Source organism: Castor canadensis, chromosome 5, assembly GCF_047511655.1.
Source record: "Castor canadensis chromosome 5, mCasCan1.hap1v2, whole genome shotgun sequence".
NCBI lineage: Eukaryota > Metazoa > Chordata > Mammalia > Rodentia > Castoridae > Castor > Castor canadensis.
The window spans coordinates 153,535,290-153,555,341 of record NC_133390.1 but is presented as its reverse complement, the minus strand read 5'-3'; the positions used below and the strand labels follow the sequence as shown (position 1 = coordinate 153,555,341).

Sequence of the window (20,052 nt, the reverse complement as noted above, 5' to 3'; positions counted from 1 at the left end):
CAAGAGTGCAGATGAGTGCTGTAAGATTTCTTTTTCCATTGCACTTTGTTCTAAGATGAAGAAAGTTGTATCTGATGTTGCTCACCCAATTTGATCCCCCAAAGCAGAAATTGAATGCAGAATTCTAAGTTTGTATATAAACTGCCAAATCTGAGATGTTTTCAGCACTGTAGACAAATCCAAGGCATTGCTGCTGCCCTGGCTTTGTTCTTACTCCACACTTGACTTTGGGAAAGCAAAGGTTTGATCATCCACCCTTGGCAACCTGGACTCAGGGTTGCACAAGATGGGGTCTCCACGATGGCAGCCTAACCTATATGTCAACCTCATGTTAACATGCCATATCAACATGCCCTCCGATGGGTCTCTTGGTGCTCCAGATCAACATGTTAATAACTGAGGGATTTACTGTTTCATTTCAGAAATGGGTCAAGTTTAAGAGAGACTTTGCTAATTTCAAGACTCAGTGCATCCCCTGGGAAATGAAGATCAAGGACATTGAAAGTTAGTATTTTGGTGTCACTGTCACTGTCAAAAATCTTGAAACATCTTGGATTGTGTACTGGCCTTCTGACAATGTTATTTCATAAATTCTGTTGTGTTGGGGGTGTAGCATGGGTCTTGGTCTGGTAGTAGGCTTCTTCACTTTCTGGCTGTTGGGTGTATAGGCAGGTTTGTTAACCCCCAGAGCCTCAGTTATTTATCTAGAGGGAGGAAATGAAGACCAGGATGTCTGCTCCACAGAGTGATGGGGAAATTGAGTCTTCACCACGTAAAGTGCTCGGTAGTGTCCTTTTCCCCCATCTACACTCTCAGATCCACCGTCTCTTCTCTCTCCAGGTCACTTTGGTTCTTCAGTGGCATCATATTTCATCTTTCTCCGATGGATGTATGGAGTTAACCTTGTTCTTTTTGGCTTAATATTTGGTCTAGTAATAATCCCAGAGGTAAAAAGAACATCCTATATCTTTTAATAGGGAAAACTTAATCTCATAAAAAAGTCCACCCTAAATCAAAATATAAATTTAATCCAATTCTGATTTTTTGCATAAGCAAGGGCGTGAATAAGGGCATTTGTATAAGGGTACACATGTAGATGTAGAAATACCCCAAGGTCTAACAGCAAGGCATTTGCTAAGTGTGTTTATGCTGCATGCATGTGATTAGATATTTTTAAAGTCATTTTATTAAAAGTGCTCCAGTGGCGCAATCGGTTAGCGCGCGGTACTTATATAAAGTCATTTTATTATGGGGAATGCCTTGTGAAATAGGGACTTGATTATAAAATATTAATCGAAATAACAAGACAAAAATATGTATAGAAGTTAGAAATATATCACTATCTAATGGTCATCATGTCCAGGGAGCGGAGGAGATACGTAATATTTAAAAAGCTCCTGTTCGGTTCACATTTTCTGTAATGAGTGTGTATTCCTTTAAAGTCAGGAAAATGATTGACGTGATTTAGAGAAGACAGTGTCTCCTCTAAAAGGACAGGTATCTAACCCAGCATATACATGCCTCCGTGTGTTCGTATTTTCTCCATTCGTTTGTCATTCTGTCTTTCCACAAGGTACTAATGGGCATGCCCTATGGAAGTATTCCCAGAAAGACAGTGCCTCGGGCTGAGGAAGAAAAAGCCATGGATTTTTCTGTCCTTTGGGACTTTGAGGTATTGTTAGCAGCTAGTACACTTCCATTTTGTGATTATAAGGCATAAGATTCCATAGATACATGGGAAGTGTTGATTTAATTATTGAAAAACCAGGCTTTAATTTTTTTTTTTTTGGTGTTACTGGGGTTTTGAACTCGGAGCCTCACAGTTGCTAGGTAAGCACTATACCACTTGAGTCACTCCACCAGCACCAAAACCAGGGCTTTACGCAAATAGGATGCCAGTGTTAGGCAAAATGCTTTCCCCATCCCCCTTACCTCCATCTTGAACAATGCCCTTGTTTTACCAGGACTCCTGTGGGAACCCTCTACGTCTCCTTCTTACCTAGATGTAGCTCCTAAGATCCCCATTCCCTCTGTGGTCAGAGTGAACTTCCTGAATGCAAACCTGACCCTGTCACTTTCCTGCCTCAGGTAGGCATGGATTCCCATTCCCAGATGGAATAAATGCCACTGTTTATTGGGTTTACCAAAGATCCACCCACAACCTGGCAGCTCCCTACTGCTACAGTCCTGTGTTTATCTAATATGCACACTTCAATACCTAATATTGTCAAGTTGGGGGGTGGGGAAGTCTCTGAACCATGCCATACCTTCAGTGACTCCCTGACCCTAGTCATGGTCCTCTGCCTGGAATTTTCTTCCCTCCTTTTTTAAGTCTCTGCCTTCCATGTCTCTGGACTACAGCTCCAAGGTGTCAGACTGGGTAGCATGGCCACAGTGCCACCCACAACAGGTCATTGCTGCTGGCATCCTTCACTCTCAAAGTCAGGCTTGAATCCCCTCAGAAATGTGTGACATGGGGCTGGTAGAGTGGTTCAATTGATAAAGAGCGCCCACCTAGCAAGTGTGAGTCCCTGAGTTCAAACCCCAGAGCTGCCAAGAAATGTGTGACAGTGAGTTATAATAAATTCCCAAATTATTTGGAACAGGGTACCAATCATGCTGCTACTAAGAATTTCCTTCATTCTTTATTTATCCAAGGGTCCCTATTGAAACATCTTACCTACCAAAAGCAAACAATGTATTCAACAATGACCCCTTGCTTTTTACTTAGCATAGACATATAAAAGTACTAAAAATGTAAGTTAGTATTACACTTAAATAATAATTTCCAAAAAGTGTACTCAAAACCAGCTACTCCTAAATGTCAAAAATAAAAAAAAACAAAATTTGAAGTTCAAGTTAGACTGTGAACTTTAACATGTGTGGTTTTCTTTAGAAGTTTTGAAATGGGAGTTCACAAACTCCCATCTCCTTCTAGATGGTGAAGAACCTGGGGATAGGGAAAAATAATTTGGAGCTATCCATCCATATGTGCGCATGTGTGGACACACACACACACATTCACATTACCCTAATTTTACTTGAAGGCAACAAAACTCTTCTCCTTCCTACCTATCTCCATACACCCTATGTAATGGGGAAGTAAAGGAAATGAAGAAGGGAAAGAGAGGAACTGGATGGACCCTAGAGTCACTAGGGGAAGTAACAGAAGAACAAGACACTTTCAGGGGCTCATCCTTCTTCCCCTTAAACTCAGGTTAAAACTCTGACACAGAAATCCCTGCTAGAATGGAAATGTCTCTTGGCCATCTGCTCTGAGCTTACAAACCCAGAGCATCCGGATTTGTTATCCCACAGGGCTATATCAAGTATTCTGCTCTCTTCTATGGCTACTACAACAACCAAAGGACCATTGGGTGGCTGAGGTACAGGCTGCCCATGGCTTATTTTATGGTGGGCGTCAGCGTGTTCGGCTACAGCCTGATGATCGTCATTAGATCGTAAGTGACTATCTCCATTACAGGTTTTGACAATTCTTCACATACATAGCTCATTCCCCAGGCCTTTCTGTGGCTTTCTTGTGGGGCAGTTAGAGAGAAAACAAGGAAGCCAATACACAAAGAAATGTGGATTACAAAGTGTGGGTATAGATATAAACCAAGTAATATGGGAAGTTCTGGGAAATACAATAGAAACGTCTTTTGATGAGGCTCAGAATTGTCAAGCTGAAAGCGCAGCACAGGATTTTAGACAAAGGAAGGGCATGCCTTAAAGCAGCAAATATCCTAGTGTGCTCCCAAAATCATCAAAAAGCCAGTGTGTCTTGAGAGTGGGCATGGGACCTGGTAGGGTACGGCTGGAGGTCTGCAAAGCCCATTTCTGCTTTTCTCTGGAGTTTTTCTAAGGAGCTCAGCTTCCTTAGAAAAACTTCTCTATAACTCTAGCTTGCATGTTGGAAACAAGCCTGGCACCTACAATTGATTTACACCAAATAAATGCACGTGGCTGTGATTAATCAGCCTGTCTGGCCCAGTCTCTACCTGTCTCTGTGGTCAGAAATGGCCTTTAAATATGTCTGTGCAGGGTCAGTCCCCTGCACAAACCTGACCACCAGGGTCTACACACACTTTAGCAGGACCACAAGGGACCACTTCCCCCAAAAGAGCATGGGAACTGTGTTTCCAGGGCAGGAGTAGAGCACTCACAAAGCCTGGTTAGAACCTCTGAAGGGGTAATCTGGGAGCCTGGCTTGGCTTTCTACTGTATCCTCTCAGGGGACAGTGCCATTTCTCACAAGACCTGCCTAGCACTCAACAGTGATCATGAGGTGATATGTAGCTATCCAGCTCTATCAAGCAAAAGGGGGAGAAAAAAAAACAAGGAGGCAAACTTGGTTTTATTCTTAGCCCTCATGTTATTGCTTTTTGCCTGGAATATAGAATGTCGCTACAATGAACCAAAACATCTAAGTCCTACAAAACAAAAAGCCAACAGGTAAGACAGAACAAAGGAGGAACACAAACCCCCATAGAGCCCCCTGCTTGGAATTCTGTGATTCCAAAAGAGCTGAACTCCAAGGAGCATGGAGAGACTAAGAACCTGTAGGATGAGATAAGTGAGCAGAAAAGAATGTCCCAAGATTTCAGCCTTAAGAAAAGAATGTATTACCTGATGGCCATACAACCTCTCCAGGAATTTATATCGGAAAGCTAATTATATGCAATATCCAAGAAAATAGAAGACTCAGAAAGGAATGTTTCTCTTGGAGAACAGAGTCCCCAAACTGCATTTGCAGGTGAATCCAGCCACAGGAAGTCAAGTTCAAGGGCAGAAAACATGGTCAAGTGTCATGTATCCCTCAGGCTCCTTATTATCCAATGACTGCCATGGGTCTCTTCTGGGGACTCTAATTTTGAGGAGAAAGATGCTCTATCATCAAAGCTGTCTTGGCTAAGTCCTTGCCTAGCTCGTTCCCTCACTGCATGTCTGCTGCCTGTGCCCAAAACTGACTTAGGCCAAGGTTCTTTTGGGTTGCAGCAGCACAAACAGGACAGGCATGATGACAGTGCCATGCTCCCTCCAGGATGGCCAGCAATACCCAGGGGAGCACAAGCGAGGGAGACACTGACAACTTCACCTTCAGCTTCAAGATGTTCACCAGCTGGGACTACCTGATCGGGAATTCAGAGACAGCCGACAACAAATATGCCTCCATCGCCACCAGCTTCAAGGTAGTCATGCCCCTCCACAGTGGGTTGTTCCCACTTCCTGGGGGGATCTCTGGGTTCTTCTGGTCACTGAGAAATTTCTCCCAGTGAGAGCATAGACAGTAAGATCCACAAGTACTCTGTGGAAAGAGCTTCACCAGTAACAAGCTCAACTCTCAAGTCTTGTAGAAGGACTGCTCATGGTAGGTACCCACCATCTGGGTTTGTTGCTGATGTTTGTTTGTTTAGTTCACGCTGGCCTCAAACTCTCAACCCTCCTGCCTCAGCCTCCTGGGTTCTGGGATTACAGGCATGTACCAATACACCCAGCTCACCATCTGTTTCTTTTGTGGCAGAGTCCTGGATGCTAGGATCTGGTCATGTGTGTTTCTCTCATGAAACAGCTTTCTACTGGAGGAAATCAAAGGACTCATTCAGGATGACACTTGTCAATATTCTCTGTGGTCTAGAATCACCTAAGGGGATTTAAAAATCTTCTCCCCACTGAAGATAGTGATGTAATTAACCTGGGTGGGATCCTGGCATTGATTTGTGTTGAAAGTTTCCTGTATGACCAGAACACACAGGAAGAATGAAGAACCCTGGTTTAAAGATGTGGGAATAAAAGAATCCATCCTATGTTTTTTTACAGTCCACCCATAATCATCTCATTCTTTTGCTCACAAAAGAGATTTTAGGTGGGCCACAAAACTATGGTTCATACAGAACAACAAACCAAACCAGGTGTGGTGGTGCCCACCTGTAATCATGAGTTTAAGGCCAGCTTGGCCTACATAGCCAGACCCTGTCTCAAAAAAAACAAAAAACAAAAAACAGTAAGCAAATGATGGGAGGCAGAAGCTAAGGCCCTGAGGCACCACACGCCATATTGCTCCCGTGTGTCTGTAAAAGCAGTCACTCCACATTCTTGCTGGTTTAGTCCTCTGATCTGTCAGCTCTTCTTCCCCCAGGACCTAGCAGAGGTCAGGTTTGCAGGATATCTGTGCTTAGTTGTCCTTTCATCTTCCCTCTTTTCTCTCCTAGCCCTTCCTGGGAGGAGAAGTGGCTGCCGCCTGCCTCCAGAAGGCAGGGACACCTGTCTGGAGAAGGACTTGGGCTCACAGCTCTCTGTATGGATTTCATGTGCCCCAAAGTCCTATGGGCCTGGTTATGGGTTGGGCAGAGAGCTAACTCAGTTCTCTCTCCTCTTTTTTCCACAGCCATGGGGAGCCTGTTGTCACTGCATCCAAATCAGGGATGGGTGGAGGGGGCAGTGACTCTTCTTCCAGGAAGGTACAAAGGGTAGAGCCATTTTAGAACACACCAGAAGAAAGGCTTCTCTGAGTCTATTAAGAACAGAGATAATATGCTTACATAACTGGACAGATGTTAGAATTATGTGAGCTAACATAAATTAACTGCCTGATGATTTAATTAATGTGAATCTGAACACAGTAATTGACAACTGGTTAGAAAGTCCTCTCCAGTACTTCAGTGTCAGGAGGCCTCATTTTCTCATTTTCCACACTAGATCTGTGACTTACTGTTTCTGTCTTCACTGAGAATTACTGATGTGGGACACAAGATTAACAAAAATCAATTCTGATCAATTACATACATACATATTTTTGGTGATATTTGAACTCAGGGCCTTGCACTAGCTCAGTAGGTGCTCTACCACTTGAACTTTGCCTCCGGTCCATATTTTTTTTTCTTTTTTTAATTTTTCTTATAATTTTTAAAATTAATTTTATTAGCATATAATAGTTGTACAGGGGGATGCATGGTGATATTTACATATATGCTTACAATATAGGTTAGTGAGGTTTACTCCCTCCATTGTTCTCTCTCTTTCCCCAACCCCCCTTCCCAGAACAATTTCAACAGGCTTCATTCTTCTATTTTCATATATGAGTGCAACATACACCCACCATATTCACCCTCATTCACCCTTTCCAGGAAAGGCCTATTTCATCCTCGTGCCCTTCATTTTTTTTAAGTATATATCGGTGATCCAAGGGATTTCACCCTAGTACTTCAGGCCTGTATATATCGTGCTTTGATCAAATTATCCCCCCACTGTGACTTACTCTTTCTCTATCACCATGCTCACCTAATACTCAACAGCTCACTGAGCAGTATCTTATATTATATTCATACATAAATTATCTCTCACTATATGTATCTGTGTGTGTAGATCTACATGTGCATGATCATATGTGTCTATATATACATTTCACTTACAGCCTAGCCTCCACATATGACAAAAATCATACCTCTGACTTTTTGAGCCTGGTTTATTTCACTCTACATAATGTTCTCCAGTTCCATCCATTTACCTGAAAACGACATAATTTCATTCTTCTTTATGACTGAATAATTCTCTCCATTGTGTATATATACCGCATTTTCTTAATTCGTTCAGCAGCTGTGGGGCATCTTCCAGCCCACATTTTTATATACTAGAAGAAAATAATTAGAATTTTTTGTGGTACTAGGGATTGAACCAGGGCTTTAAGCTTGCTAGACTAACGTTTTACCGCTTGAACCACGCCCCTAGCCCTTTGGCTTTTAGGGTTGTTTTGTTTTGTTTTGTTTTTGGAAAGGCCTCATGTTTTTTGCCTGGGCCAGCCTCAGACCACCTTGATCTTTCTACCTCTGCCCCCCAAGTAACTGGGAGTACAGGTGTGCACCACCATACTGGGCTTAGAAAATAATTTTTAAATTCTATTTATAATAGCACTGACAAACATTAAATTCCTAGGAATAAATTTAACCCATCTCCAAAGATGTCCAAAACCACAACAGCAAAAAAGTGCAAAACAGTGTTGAAAAAAAACTAAGAAATCCTAAATAAGTGAATGAGAAAAAGAGTTGTCAAACTATGGCCTGGAGGCCTCCAGCCTGCTGCATACTTTCATAAGTAAAATTTTATTGAAACAAAATCATGCCCATTTACTTACATATTTCATGCTTTCATGCTATAATGGCAGATATGAGTAGCTATGAAAAAGACCATATGGCCTGCAAGTCAACCATCTTTTTATAGGAAAAGTTAGCAGTTCCTACATATTGACCCAGTACACACCTGTACTCCCGGTACTTGGGAGGCTGAGGTGGGAGGATTGTGAGTTCTAGGTTAGCCTGGGTTATGTAGAGAGAAGCTGTTAAAAATAAAAGACTCAATATTGTGATTTATTTTGCATCCATTGAATGCATTGATTTAAAACAATCCCAGACAGTTACTGAACTCTCTCTGGACCTTCCTATCTGTAGCGTGGGTAATGGTAGTGACTACTCTGCTGGTTTGCTATAAGATTAAGAGGGATTACATATGGAAAGAACCATATCTGGCACGTGATGAGAATTCAATAAATCTCAGCTTTAGTTATTACATATCCCAAAATAGCAATACTGATTACATATATTTTCTTAGAGAAAATTAACTACCCATAGGACACAGGGCATTAATCCCTCCCTCTGTTTTATTTATTTATGGAAATATACAAAGTAGTATTCTCAGAAACCCAACAACCGCAGTTCCTGTTGGTTCCTGACCTGACGTTATCCATACCTCATTTTCACATTCTAAGGAGTCGATAGTGGATGAACAAGAGAATAACAAAGAGGAGAATGTCCATCTGACAAGATTTCTTCGTGTCCTGGCCAACTTTCTCATCATCTGTTGCTTGTGTGGCAGTGGATACCTCATCTACTTCGTGGTCAAGCGATCCCAGGAATTCTCCAAAATGCAGAATGTCAGCTGGTACGAAAGGAATGAGGTAACAGCAGCTCCAGTGAAGCAGAGATTGAAGGAGAATACTGAAGTCACTGGTTCCTATGCCATTCGGCATAATTTCTGAACGTTTAGATCATAGGACTTATTTTAAAAAGTGAAATTATGCCAGGCGCAGGTGGTCCATGCCTAGCTACTTGGGAGGCTGAGACCAGCTCAGGCAAATAGTTTGAAAGACCTCATCTCCAAAATAAGCAGAGCATAATGGACTGGAGGTGTGGCTCAAGCAGTAGAGCACCTGCTTTGCAAGTGCCAAGCCCCAAATTCAAACCCTAGTTCCACCACCCAAAAAAAGTGAAATTACATCACTTTCCATTGAAGTAACAGAATATATTGAATAAGTTATCCATTATTAGGCTTTGCAGGTTGCCATTTCTAACTAGATAAAATTGGAATATAACTACATGTCAATCAAGTGAACAGCCAGTTGTCCTAATACCAATTATTAAAAAGAGGTATTTCTCACAGCTCTGCAGTGCTATACATCACAAATCAAATGCTGTTAATGTGTCAGTATTATTTTGGGCTCCCTTTTCTATTATTTTGAACTAGTTGGTCTATTCCTCCAGTAAGAACACACTATTCTATGGTTTTAGATGTCCTCATCTCTGGTAGCATGAATTCTGTCATGAGATCTGCAATAAAAGACATTTTATTGTGATTATATTGAATCCACAAATCTCTTTGGAGAACTTGACATCCGTCGTAGTTTGAAAAATGGCTACAAAGTCTTTCTCCCCTTGCGCCATCATCTTTTGCAATGTGATTTTATAGCTCTGCTCGGGAAGAGGTGGCTCCAAGTCCCATTCCACCATGGGTCAATATCTTTGTCTACCAACGCTGCCATAACAAAATGCTACAGCCTGGATGACTTGAATAACAGGAATTTCTTCTCACAATTCCAGGTGCTGGAAGCCTGAGTGAGGTCAAGGTGCTGGCAGGTTTCTCTTGAGGCTTCTCTCCTTGACCTATAGATGGCTGCCTTCTCACTGTGTTCTCACATGGCCTTTTCTCTCTTCAAGAGCATCCTGGTACCTCCCCATCTTCTTTTTTTTTAAATTTTTATTTTAGTCATATGTGCATACATTGTTTGGGTCATTTCTACCCCCTTTCCCCCGCCCCCTCCCTTACCCTCTCCACTCCCTCCCTTAACCCCCCCTTGCAACCAGGCAGAAACTATTCTGCCCTTATCTCTAATTTTGTTGTAGAGAGAGTATAAGCAATAATAGGAAGGACCAAGGCTTTTTGCTAGTTGAGATAAGGATAGCTATACAGGGAGTTGACTCACATTAATTTCCTGTGCGTGGGTGTTACCTTCTAGGTTAATTCTTCTTGATCTAACCTTTTCTCTAGTTCTTGGTCCCCTTCTCCTATTGGCCTCAGTTGCTTTTAAGGTATCTGCTTTAGTTTCTCTGCGTTGAGGGCAACAAATGCTACCTAGTTTTTTAGGTGTCTTACCTATCCTCACCCCTCCCTTGTGTGCTCTGGCTTTCATCATGAGCTCAAAGTCCAATCCCCTTGTTGTGTTTGCCCTTGATCTAATGTCCACATATGAGGGAGAACATACGATTTTTGGTCTTTTGGGCCAGGCTAACCTCACTCAGAATGATGTTCTCCAATTCCATCCATTTACTACCGAATGATAACATTTCGTTCTTCTTCATGGCTGCATATAATTCCATTGTGTATAGATAACACATTTTCTTAATCCATTTGTCAGTGGTGGGGCATCTTGACTGTTTCCATAACTTGGCTATTGTGAATAGTGCTGCAATAAACATGGGTGTGCAGGTGCCTCTGGAGTAACCTGTGTCACAGTCTTTTGGGTATGTCCCCAAGAGTGGTATTGCTGGATCAAATGGTAGATCAATGTCTAGCTTTTTAAATAGTCTCCAAATTTTTTTCCAGAGTGGTTGTACTAGTTTACATTCCCACCAGCAGAGTAAGAGGGTTCCTTTTTCCCCCCTGCATCCTCGCCAACACCTGTTGTTAGTGGTGTTACTAATGATGGCTATTCTAACAGGGGTGAGATGGAATCTTAGTGTGGTTTTAATTTGCATTTCCTTTATTGCTAGGGATGGTGAGCATTTTTTCATGTGTTTTTTGGCCATTTGAATTTCTTCTTTTGAGAACGTTCTGTTTAGTTCACTTGCCTATTTCTTTATTGGTTCATTAATTTTGCCTCCCCATCTTCTTAAAAAGACCTCAGTCATACTGGATTTGGGCCCCAGCCTCATGACTTAATTGAAAATTATTTCCTTAAAGGCCCTATCTCCAAATACAACAACACCGGAAGTTGGGGCTTCAACATATGAATTGGGGTTTGGGAGGACATTATTTAGGTTATAAAGGCTGAGTTCTTGAACCAGGACTTATCTAGAGGAGAAGGAAGGGTAAATCTTGTGTGTTGGCCTCCCCAAACTGACCTGTACCCATTCCACGACCCTCTACTCTTACAACGCTTACTGTCTAATAGGTCCTCAGGAAATGTTTATGCAAACGCTATTTCCTGAGTTCTGCACATTCATAAGTTTGTGCTCTTTAGACTTAAAAATCAGTTTTACTCTCTTAAATATAACTCTATTTCCTTCTGGCATAAAGCATTTCTGACAATATTCTAATTTTCTTTCCCTTCTAAATCAATTGTTCCTTTTGTCTGCATGCCCAGAGGAATTTTCTTTTTCTTTAAAACCTAGTCATTTCATGAGAGCATATCTTGGTGCTGGTTGATTCTGGGTTGATATTCTCAAGCAGAGACACTATACACTTTTCAAAACTTTTAAATTTTTAGTTGACTGCTTTCAGTGTAAGGGATGAGTTGCTGAATTATGGTTTTAAACTTTATTCTGTTCCCTTGTTTAGAACTTTTATCCTGATGTTGGATCTTCTTTGTCTATCTCTAATATATCTCATTTTCTCATAAATTCTATTAGCCTCTTTCTTCATTTATTATTTTTAAAATCGCTTCCTTTTCATATATTTTTTCTTTTATTTTAATTTTTTCTTGTGCCTCTTTTATAGTTAGATTCTTCAATTTCAATATGGTTTCCCCTTAATTTCTAATTCTTTGCTGACTCCTATCACCTCATTTTTGTTTGTTTTCTAATTATTTATATTGCTATAAAATTGTTATTTTTAGCCATATCTCTTTTAAACACCTTTCAGCTTGTTTTTAAATACTTAAGCTGTTTTGTATAAATAACTTTTTGGTGCTTTCATGTCTGTCAGGATTTTGTGCTTTATCTGCTTGGTTTTTTTTTTTTTTTTGTTCTTGGTAGTGGTGGGTTTTGGGGTTTCTTTGGGTGTTTTTGGTTTTTTTTTTTTTTTTTTGCAGTACTGGGGTTTGAGCTCAGGGCCTATATCTTGAGCCACTCCACCAGCCCTTTTTGTAATGAGTTTTTTTGAGATAGTGTCTTGCAAACTATTTGCTCTGGCTGCCCTTGGATCTCTGTCTCATGAGTAGCCAGGATTGCAGGTGTGAGCCACCGGCACTTGTCATTTTTTTTTTTTTTAAACTCAAGGCCTTGTGCTTGCTAGCCAGACTCTCTATCACTTGAACCACACCTCCAGCCTTTTTTGCTTTAGTTAATTTTCAGATAGGGTCTTGTGCTTTTGCCTCTGCTGGCCTCAAACCATGATTCTTCTACCTACACTTCCACCTACACCTCCCAAATAGCTGGGATGACAGGGATGAGCCACGGCATCAGTGTTCTCTGCTTCTTACTCTTTTTCTTATAACCTTATATGGGATTTGGCTTGTGTTAGAAATAAGACCCCAAAAACCACTTGGAGTCACAATTGAAGACACAGAAATGGAGAACTGTCTCAACAAGGCAAAATTTACTTCTGCAGGAGGATGTGCAGGCACGTGGGCACAGCACGCACAAAGGGGCAGGGCAGTCTGTCCCTCCTCATATTCCTGATACAACTGACCCTGCCCCTTGACCTGGATTGGTTCAGATCAAAAGTTCACAATCTTCTTGATTGGCTGAAATTTTATACTAATTTGGGGGCGGGGTTAGGATACACAGCATGTGAGCAATTTTCACAGGCAAAGGGGCTTAGCAAGAACCCAGAAGAAGAATCTGAAAGAAGAACCCAGAGCCACAGACAATGCAGGTAATTAAAATGGTGACACACACTTTGATAGATAGAAAAGACTGCTTTCTCACACTTGGACAAATATATTCTGCTGTTTATTTTTATATAAAGTTTTTCTTCCCAAGATTTTCATGAGACACAGTACAGGATAGCTTTTCTAACTTAACAGAGCCCCTCACTACTATTGTTTTTGTAAAGTTTTCAAAATATATGAGGTCCTGCTGAGAGTTCCTGACTCTAACTCCCTTCCTATCTTTTACCTAGACTTGCCTTTGCCTTTCTCTTTATTTTCCCTCTGCCTTCTCAGTTTCAGTTCTTTTCCCAGAAGATTATCCTTAATATTGGGCCATCTCCATAAGGAGCGTGGCTGATTAATTTAAAGTGATCAAGTGGCTTGGTCTATTTCAGTCAATTCCAGATTAACCAAGAATGACCCTGTACTCATCAATTATTGGACTGAGCAAAATTCCTCAAGTTTCGGTTGCTGTTCTCCCATGATACACCATGCTTCTCTCTGAGTACCTGTGTTAACATTCTCCTATCTCAGATTCAATGGCCACCTCATTGCTCCTCTTGGCTTTCTCCCATGCAGAGTTAATTCTATCAGACCTTGTGGCTAGTAGGAGTTTGTTCCCACCCACTTGTATTTTAGGATTCATGGGGATAGTGTGTCGCCTAGTTTGCTGCCTATAGGTTTTTAGTTTTGTTATTTACTTGCTTTGTCCAGTTTTACACAGGAATTCAGGGAGATTAAAAAATAACACTGTAGTTAACATTATCTTCCCAGAACTCCTGGTTATCATTTTTAATAAGAAGATACAGTCATATTGGGCCAGCCTGGGCTACAGTTAGTCCTTATCTAAAATACCAACAAAAAATACCATTGTTTACTCTTAGGAAAAGTCCTGAATGATTTCCTCCCCAACCACACCCTCAAACCATTGTTTGTCCTCTCCACTCAGCTGCAAAGTCATTGGACTGGCTTCTGTGTCTTCTCCTCCCTCACACTCCCATCTGATCTGAACCATTTCAGGTCCCAACTTAAAGCTTATGTCTTTACTTCTATTGTATACTTTCTGTACTTACCCTTTGTAATATTTTTTATTTCTGAAATGATTAATTATTTATGTAATTATTTACATCTATCCCAAGTGTCTTTTTCCATTCTTTGCTATATCTTCATGTTACGGGAATCTCAAACAGAGACATGGGTACCAAGGTTTTTCAGGAAGCAGTATTTATTAGCATGCTGGCAGCGGCTCATGGATTCACATCCAAAGGCTGAGTCCCAAGAACAAAGGGGTCTCACCTTATATACCCTTGCAAGCAGGTTACAGAAGCAAAAAGCAAGGTTTAGCCCATATATGGTTGTATATAACTCTATTGGCTACTTTACCCCCAGTGCTGTGTGACCTTCTTTACATTTAGATTTTTTAAGTTTTATCTCCCTGTTATGTCATCCCCTCCCTCCTGTTACATTATCAGAACACATACTTGCCTATTTCTTTTTTGTGGCTGTCCTCCCTGCTATATTCAGAATTTAGCACAGGGATTCACACATAGTACAAACTCAATAAATGAGAGATGGAGGAAAACAAATGATAACACTATTAACTGAACACCTACAATGGGCCTTGATACTGTATGAGCATTATTTCATTTGTGCCTCATGGCACAACAGCAGGGTAGACATCATTATTCCTGGGGTTTGCAGGAAATATCTGAGGCACAGAAAGGTTAGGACACACAGCTTGTTAGCACTTAGTCAGGATTAGGACCCAGGACCTGTCTGGCTGCCTCATTCCAGATTGTCTAAGTTTACCACTAAGCAATCTTGGACCAGTGCAGCTGGACATCAACTCAGACCTTCCTGACAGTGGATTGGAGTTCCTAATGTAGCTTCTGACCTGGTCAGAAGACATTTAGTTGATGAGAAAGACAAGAACTCTGGAAGCTCCTTTGCAGGATGGTAGAACTGAGGACTAGAGTCAGAGGGAAGAAATGTCTCCTCCATGAAACCATCACTGGGTCACTAAGCTGTGAGAGGATTATAACAGATGCTCCGGTTGGATTCTGCCAGGCACAGTAACTGGTCATCCCAGGTATGCAGAAGATAAAAACAGGAGGATTGCAGTACAGGCTGGCCCAGGCAAAAAAATGCAAGACCCTGTTCAAAAAATACCTAAAGCAAAAAAGACTGGGGCTATGGTTCAAGTGGGAGAGCGCTTGCCTAGTTAAGTACAAGGCTCTGAGTTCAAACCCCAGTACTGCCAAATAATAATAATAATAATAAGTTAATAAGCCAAAGCACAAATAGCAGTGGGTAGGAGTGATATGATCAAGTGTACATGGGTTACATGTGTGTTTCAGTAGAAATGTCTGTGATTGCTGGAGAGACAGCAGGATTTTGCAGCAAGGCAGGAGTCAAGCTGAGCATAGACAAGCATGAAAAGAAGGGTAGCGATGCAATGATGGTGCTCCAGGTGAGAATGGCACAAGCAGGTGAGGTGATGAGAAGCCAAGACCCAAGGGTTGGTGTAACAGAGAGAGGAAGAATCAGGATATCCCAGAGGACTTGGCCAATCTGTGATTTGGTCAGCAGTCCAGGCATCCACTGTTCCACTGTGCACTGAGCTGTCTCAGTTGCAGAGAGAATGTGCTGCAGTTACACAAGTCAGGATGTTCTCAAAATTGAAGCCCAAACTGAGTGCTTACCAGGCTCTGTGCTAGTAAATTTGTCTCATAATGACTCTCACAGCAAGGACCACCATCACTATTTACACTGAAGAAACAAGAAACTAATAAAAGTTATATAACCTTTGCTAAGTTACAAAGCCAGGGCTGGCAGAGTGATCCAAGTGGTAGAGTGCCCAAGTGTGAGGCCTTGATTTCAAACCCTAGTACCACCCAATAAATAAATAAATAAATAACAAAGCCAGCAAGGGATAGAGCCAGAACTGGAACTCAGAAAGCTGGTTCTAAATGCCAAACTCTTAGCCACACTCCTACCCTCTACTGTCGGTTCCCTTTAGTGACCTGAGGTTCCTGTCTTCAGTGCTCTTGAGATAAGGGCTACCATAGTGACTCCTGCCTAACTCACAACTTTTATAGAACACCAAGCCCTACCTCATATGTTAATTTGTTTGCTTCTCAAAGAGAGTTTGCTGTTTTAATCAATTCTAATAACAACAATCAGGATAGCAACCAGTAGCATAGGTCATGGTATGTGGGCATATGCTGACTGTTCAGGGCATGTTGATACCTTAGCCAGGGTAGAATGACAAGTTGGGGGAGGGAAGCCCACAGCATCTCCAGATGCAAAAAATCAGGGAAATGGAGATGGATAGCTATGGGGGTGCATGGATGGTGCCCAAGCAAGTAAGATTGATGATACAGTGACCCAGGCTTTCCAATTTCTCAGGTGGAGATTGTGATGTCCCTGCTTGGGATGTTTTGTCCCCCTCTGTTCGAAACCATCGCTGCCCTGGAGAATTACCACCCACGCATTGGACTGAAGTGGCAGCTGGGACGCATCTTTGCACTCTTCCTGGGAAACCTCTACACGTTTCTCTTGGCCCTGATGGATGATGTCCACCTCAAGGTAAAAACTACAAATTCCACCAAGGTCTGGTGCCCACCATGTTCCCTTTTTTAATATAATGTTTTCACTATGCATAATTTATATTAATTAAATAAATTTTGGGAGTTTAGAAAAGGAAAATGAAGAAGAAATATCTCCAGAATCTATGACCAGAAACCACAGTTGCTAGCATTTTGTTGCAGTTTTTTTTTTTATTATGTTTCTTCACATAATATATACATGTATTTGGTATCCTTCACATTTTATCTACAACCTTTTTTGTATTGTCTCATAGCTACCGTAATTGATTACCAGCCAAGCAGTTGTCCACAGAGGTGATATCCCATGGTTGACTAAACCACTCATCAGTGCTCACCAGACAGCTATGGAGCACCCACTGTGTGAGGAACTGGGGTATAGCACAGAACAAGACACAGTCCTATTCCAAATGTATTCAGGCTCTGAGCCAGGAGATGGACTTGTTCATTACAGCATGATGTGGGGTGCACTTCCATGGGGGCGAACCCAGGGCAGCACGACAGTGCATAGGAGGGGGTCAAGACTGCACCTTAGGAAACCTCAGTGGATGCTGGGAAAAGTAAAAGGAAATCAAACTGGAGCGGAGTGGGCTAGACGATGAATCTTCCCCACGCCTCTGTCCTCCTGATTGTGCTGCAGGAACTGTTTCCTAAGATTAACAGGAATCTGTCGGGAAATTGATTTTCTCCTCCTCTACCTTCATTTCTGGCTTCTCTCCTACCCCAGGAGTCTGTCCCACCCTCTTGGGCCACATGTTGTCTCCATGGAGCAAGATTCCCTCTTGGCTTGCTCTCCAGTCTTCTCATGTTTGACTAGTTGACTAACCTTTCCTGCCTCCAGGAAGTCTCCCGTGTCCCCCCACTGTCAAATACAGATGTTCCTCCATCCCCAGAGAAAATTTACCATAGCTCATATCACTCTATTTTGTAATTGTCTGTTCATCTCTATCACTTGCTAGAGGGTGAAGTTCTTGAAAGAAGCCTCAGCTCTTTTGGTCCCTCCTATGTCACCACGGCCGTGTATACTCAGAAGAAATTATTTTCAAAACAAAGAACGAATGAATGGATGGATGAGTGGATGGATGGATGGATGGATGCTAATTTAGAGGGAAAGATGACTTCATGAGGAAGTCTCAAGGTCTTGAAAGCCTGAGGAGAGCATTTCTGAAAAGACTCTGTCCAGAGGTAGGTCAGACGCCAGATGACAGGATTGTGGCATATGCTAGCTTCAGTTGTTCCTGTGGAAACAGCCTGTACCTGGCTTCTTCCAACCCAACATCTCCATCTTCTGTTCCAGCTTTCTAATGAAGAACGAATAAAGAACATCACACACTGGACCCTGTTTAACTATTACAACTCCTCAGGTTGGAACGAGAGTGTTCCCAGGCCACCCTTGCACCCTGCAGATGTGCCCCGGGGTTCTTGCTGGGAGACAGCGGTGGGCATTGTGAGTAGTTATGCTCTCTGAAAAGATGACCCCTCTTCTCAGTTCTTTGTTGTTCCTTCTTTGCTATTTTCTTTAGAGGAGTAACCCTGAAAACTCATCAACTGTTCTTCTAACAAGCATTTCTTAATCATCTTGGGGGGTATAAAATGAGTAAAGTAGACCCTGTGCACCTTGAATATATTTTATAAATTAAAAATTGTGATGCGGTCTAGTAGATCTTTTCAATTTTTCAAAAAAATTGTCAGTTATATGTACCCTACAGAAGTAGAGACAGCTCTGTTCTTTTCCTTTTTGTTCTTCCACTATGTGCTTCTGTGTTTTATTTTCTCTATAGCCCAAGAACAAAATCTGATTAGTGGGAGGTAAAAAAAAAAGCCAGCTGTTGTCCTCAGTAATTGATGGTCACATTAAGTGTTAGTAGGAGTATATGGCATATCAGAGCAGGTGGGGAAAGCAAGGAGTACGTCTTGGGATCCTAGCAATGACAGCTGTGATGCTTTGGGTATTGCCAACAGGGAGGCAATTTGCATACACAATCACTAGACTTCCTGATAACCCTACTAGAGTGATATCATTGTCATCTTTAAGATGCTCCTCGATCACTCCAAAGCCATACAATTAATAATGTATATAACTGAAACATAATTTAAGCATTCTCTAAAGCCCGAGGACCTGTCTGTGCACCACCAATCTGCCATAAAAAATCAGAAGGTCATAGCAATTGATTCTGGTGAGCAGAGGAGAGTTTGTGTGCCTACAGTCAGTCTGGAAAAGTGGACAAGGTAAAACCCTGACCACTGCTATTATATGTGTTCCTTTTCGCAGGAATTCATGAGGCTGACAGTGTCGGACATGCTGGTAACATACATCACCATCTTGCTGGGGGACTTCCTACGGGCTTGTTTTGTCCGCTTCATGAACTACTGCTGGTGCTGGGACCTGGAGGCTGGTTTTGTAGGTTACTGTCTCATACACATTCTACACCTAGGTGTTTTAACTGTACTCCTTGATGCTTATAAGTGGACTTATTCTTGTGTATTTCATTTCTTTGGATGCTTAATGCAAATCTTTGCTCTGTGAAGTAGTGTAGTAGTATTAAATCTATACTTCCTTTAAGGGTCCCTTTTGCATTCATAGAAGCAGTTCTGTCTTTTCTTAGTGTGACTTTCTTATCTAGGAGGCTGTAGGGAAAGGTGGACCATGCACTCAGTGCTGAGCAGATGATTGGTGGAGAAATGTCTGAGCAGTGTTAAGTTCATCAGGGAGTCAGAAATCCTAGGATGGACATGAATGTTTTAGAAGGTCCTGGAACACACCAGGAACACAATAACATTGTCCTGTCTTCTGGATTATTCTTTGAGAAATTTCTTTTAACTCTTATTCCCTCCACTTAGGACACTCCTATACCCAGATGGTAAACTGCTCACCCTAAACAGGTGCCACTTCCTCTCTACAGTGATCTATGATCTGCCAGGACCTCTGGCCACTCATTTGCTCTGTATGTCTCTCTTCCATACTTCATTGCCCTACCTATCTGTCACTGGTTTTTCTTGGGGAGGGATCCTGATGACAGGCTCCCTATCTTGGTTTCCTATGTAGCCTTCATCCTGCTCCACTGAGGGTGCCCAACAGGTAAAGGCTCCAGTACAGGTTTCTGTCACATATTGTGCTTTTAGTCCCCATCTCAGTTTTAAACAAACCTACTCAATTCCTCTTCAGCCCGGAGAAGACTTCATAACAGTGTCTAAGAATGTGGATGAAAGAATTTTATGCTCAAAGAGGATGACATCTTTGGTAAGAAGACAGAGCATTGCTAAGATGTCCTCATATTAATTTACAAGTTCAGAAAGATCCTAAAATGATTTAAAAAATAAGCATCTGGGAATATATCTAAGAAAGAATTTAGAAAGAAGAGTGAAAGG

At 41.8% G+C, this 20,052-nt stretch overlaps 1 protein-coding gene across 1 annotated transcript in view; it reads left to right on the top strand.

Annotated features, from left to right (window-relative positions):
- The window catches only part of Tmc2 (transmembrane channel like 2), a 70,637-nt gene that overhangs the window by 30,256 nt on the left and 20,329 nt on the right, over positions 1-20,052 (top strand). The window contains exons 6-14 of the mRNA XM_074074465.1: positions 423-504; positions 841-947; positions 1,574-1,672; positions 3,319-3,461; positions 5,045-5,192; positions 8,762-8,950; positions 16,487-16,666; positions 17,981-18,130; positions 18,956-19,084. Of these exons, the coding sequence (XP_073930566.1) occupies positions 423-504; positions 841-947; positions 1,574-1,672; positions 3,319-3,461; positions 5,045-5,192; positions 8,762-8,950; positions 16,487-16,666; positions 17,981-18,130; positions 18,956-19,084 (1,227 nt within the window). The remainder of the gene's footprint in view (positions 1-422; positions 505-840; positions 948-1,573; positions 1,673-3,318; positions 3,462-5,044; positions 5,193-8,761; positions 8,951-16,486; positions 16,667-17,980; positions 18,131-18,955; positions 19,085-20,052) is intronic.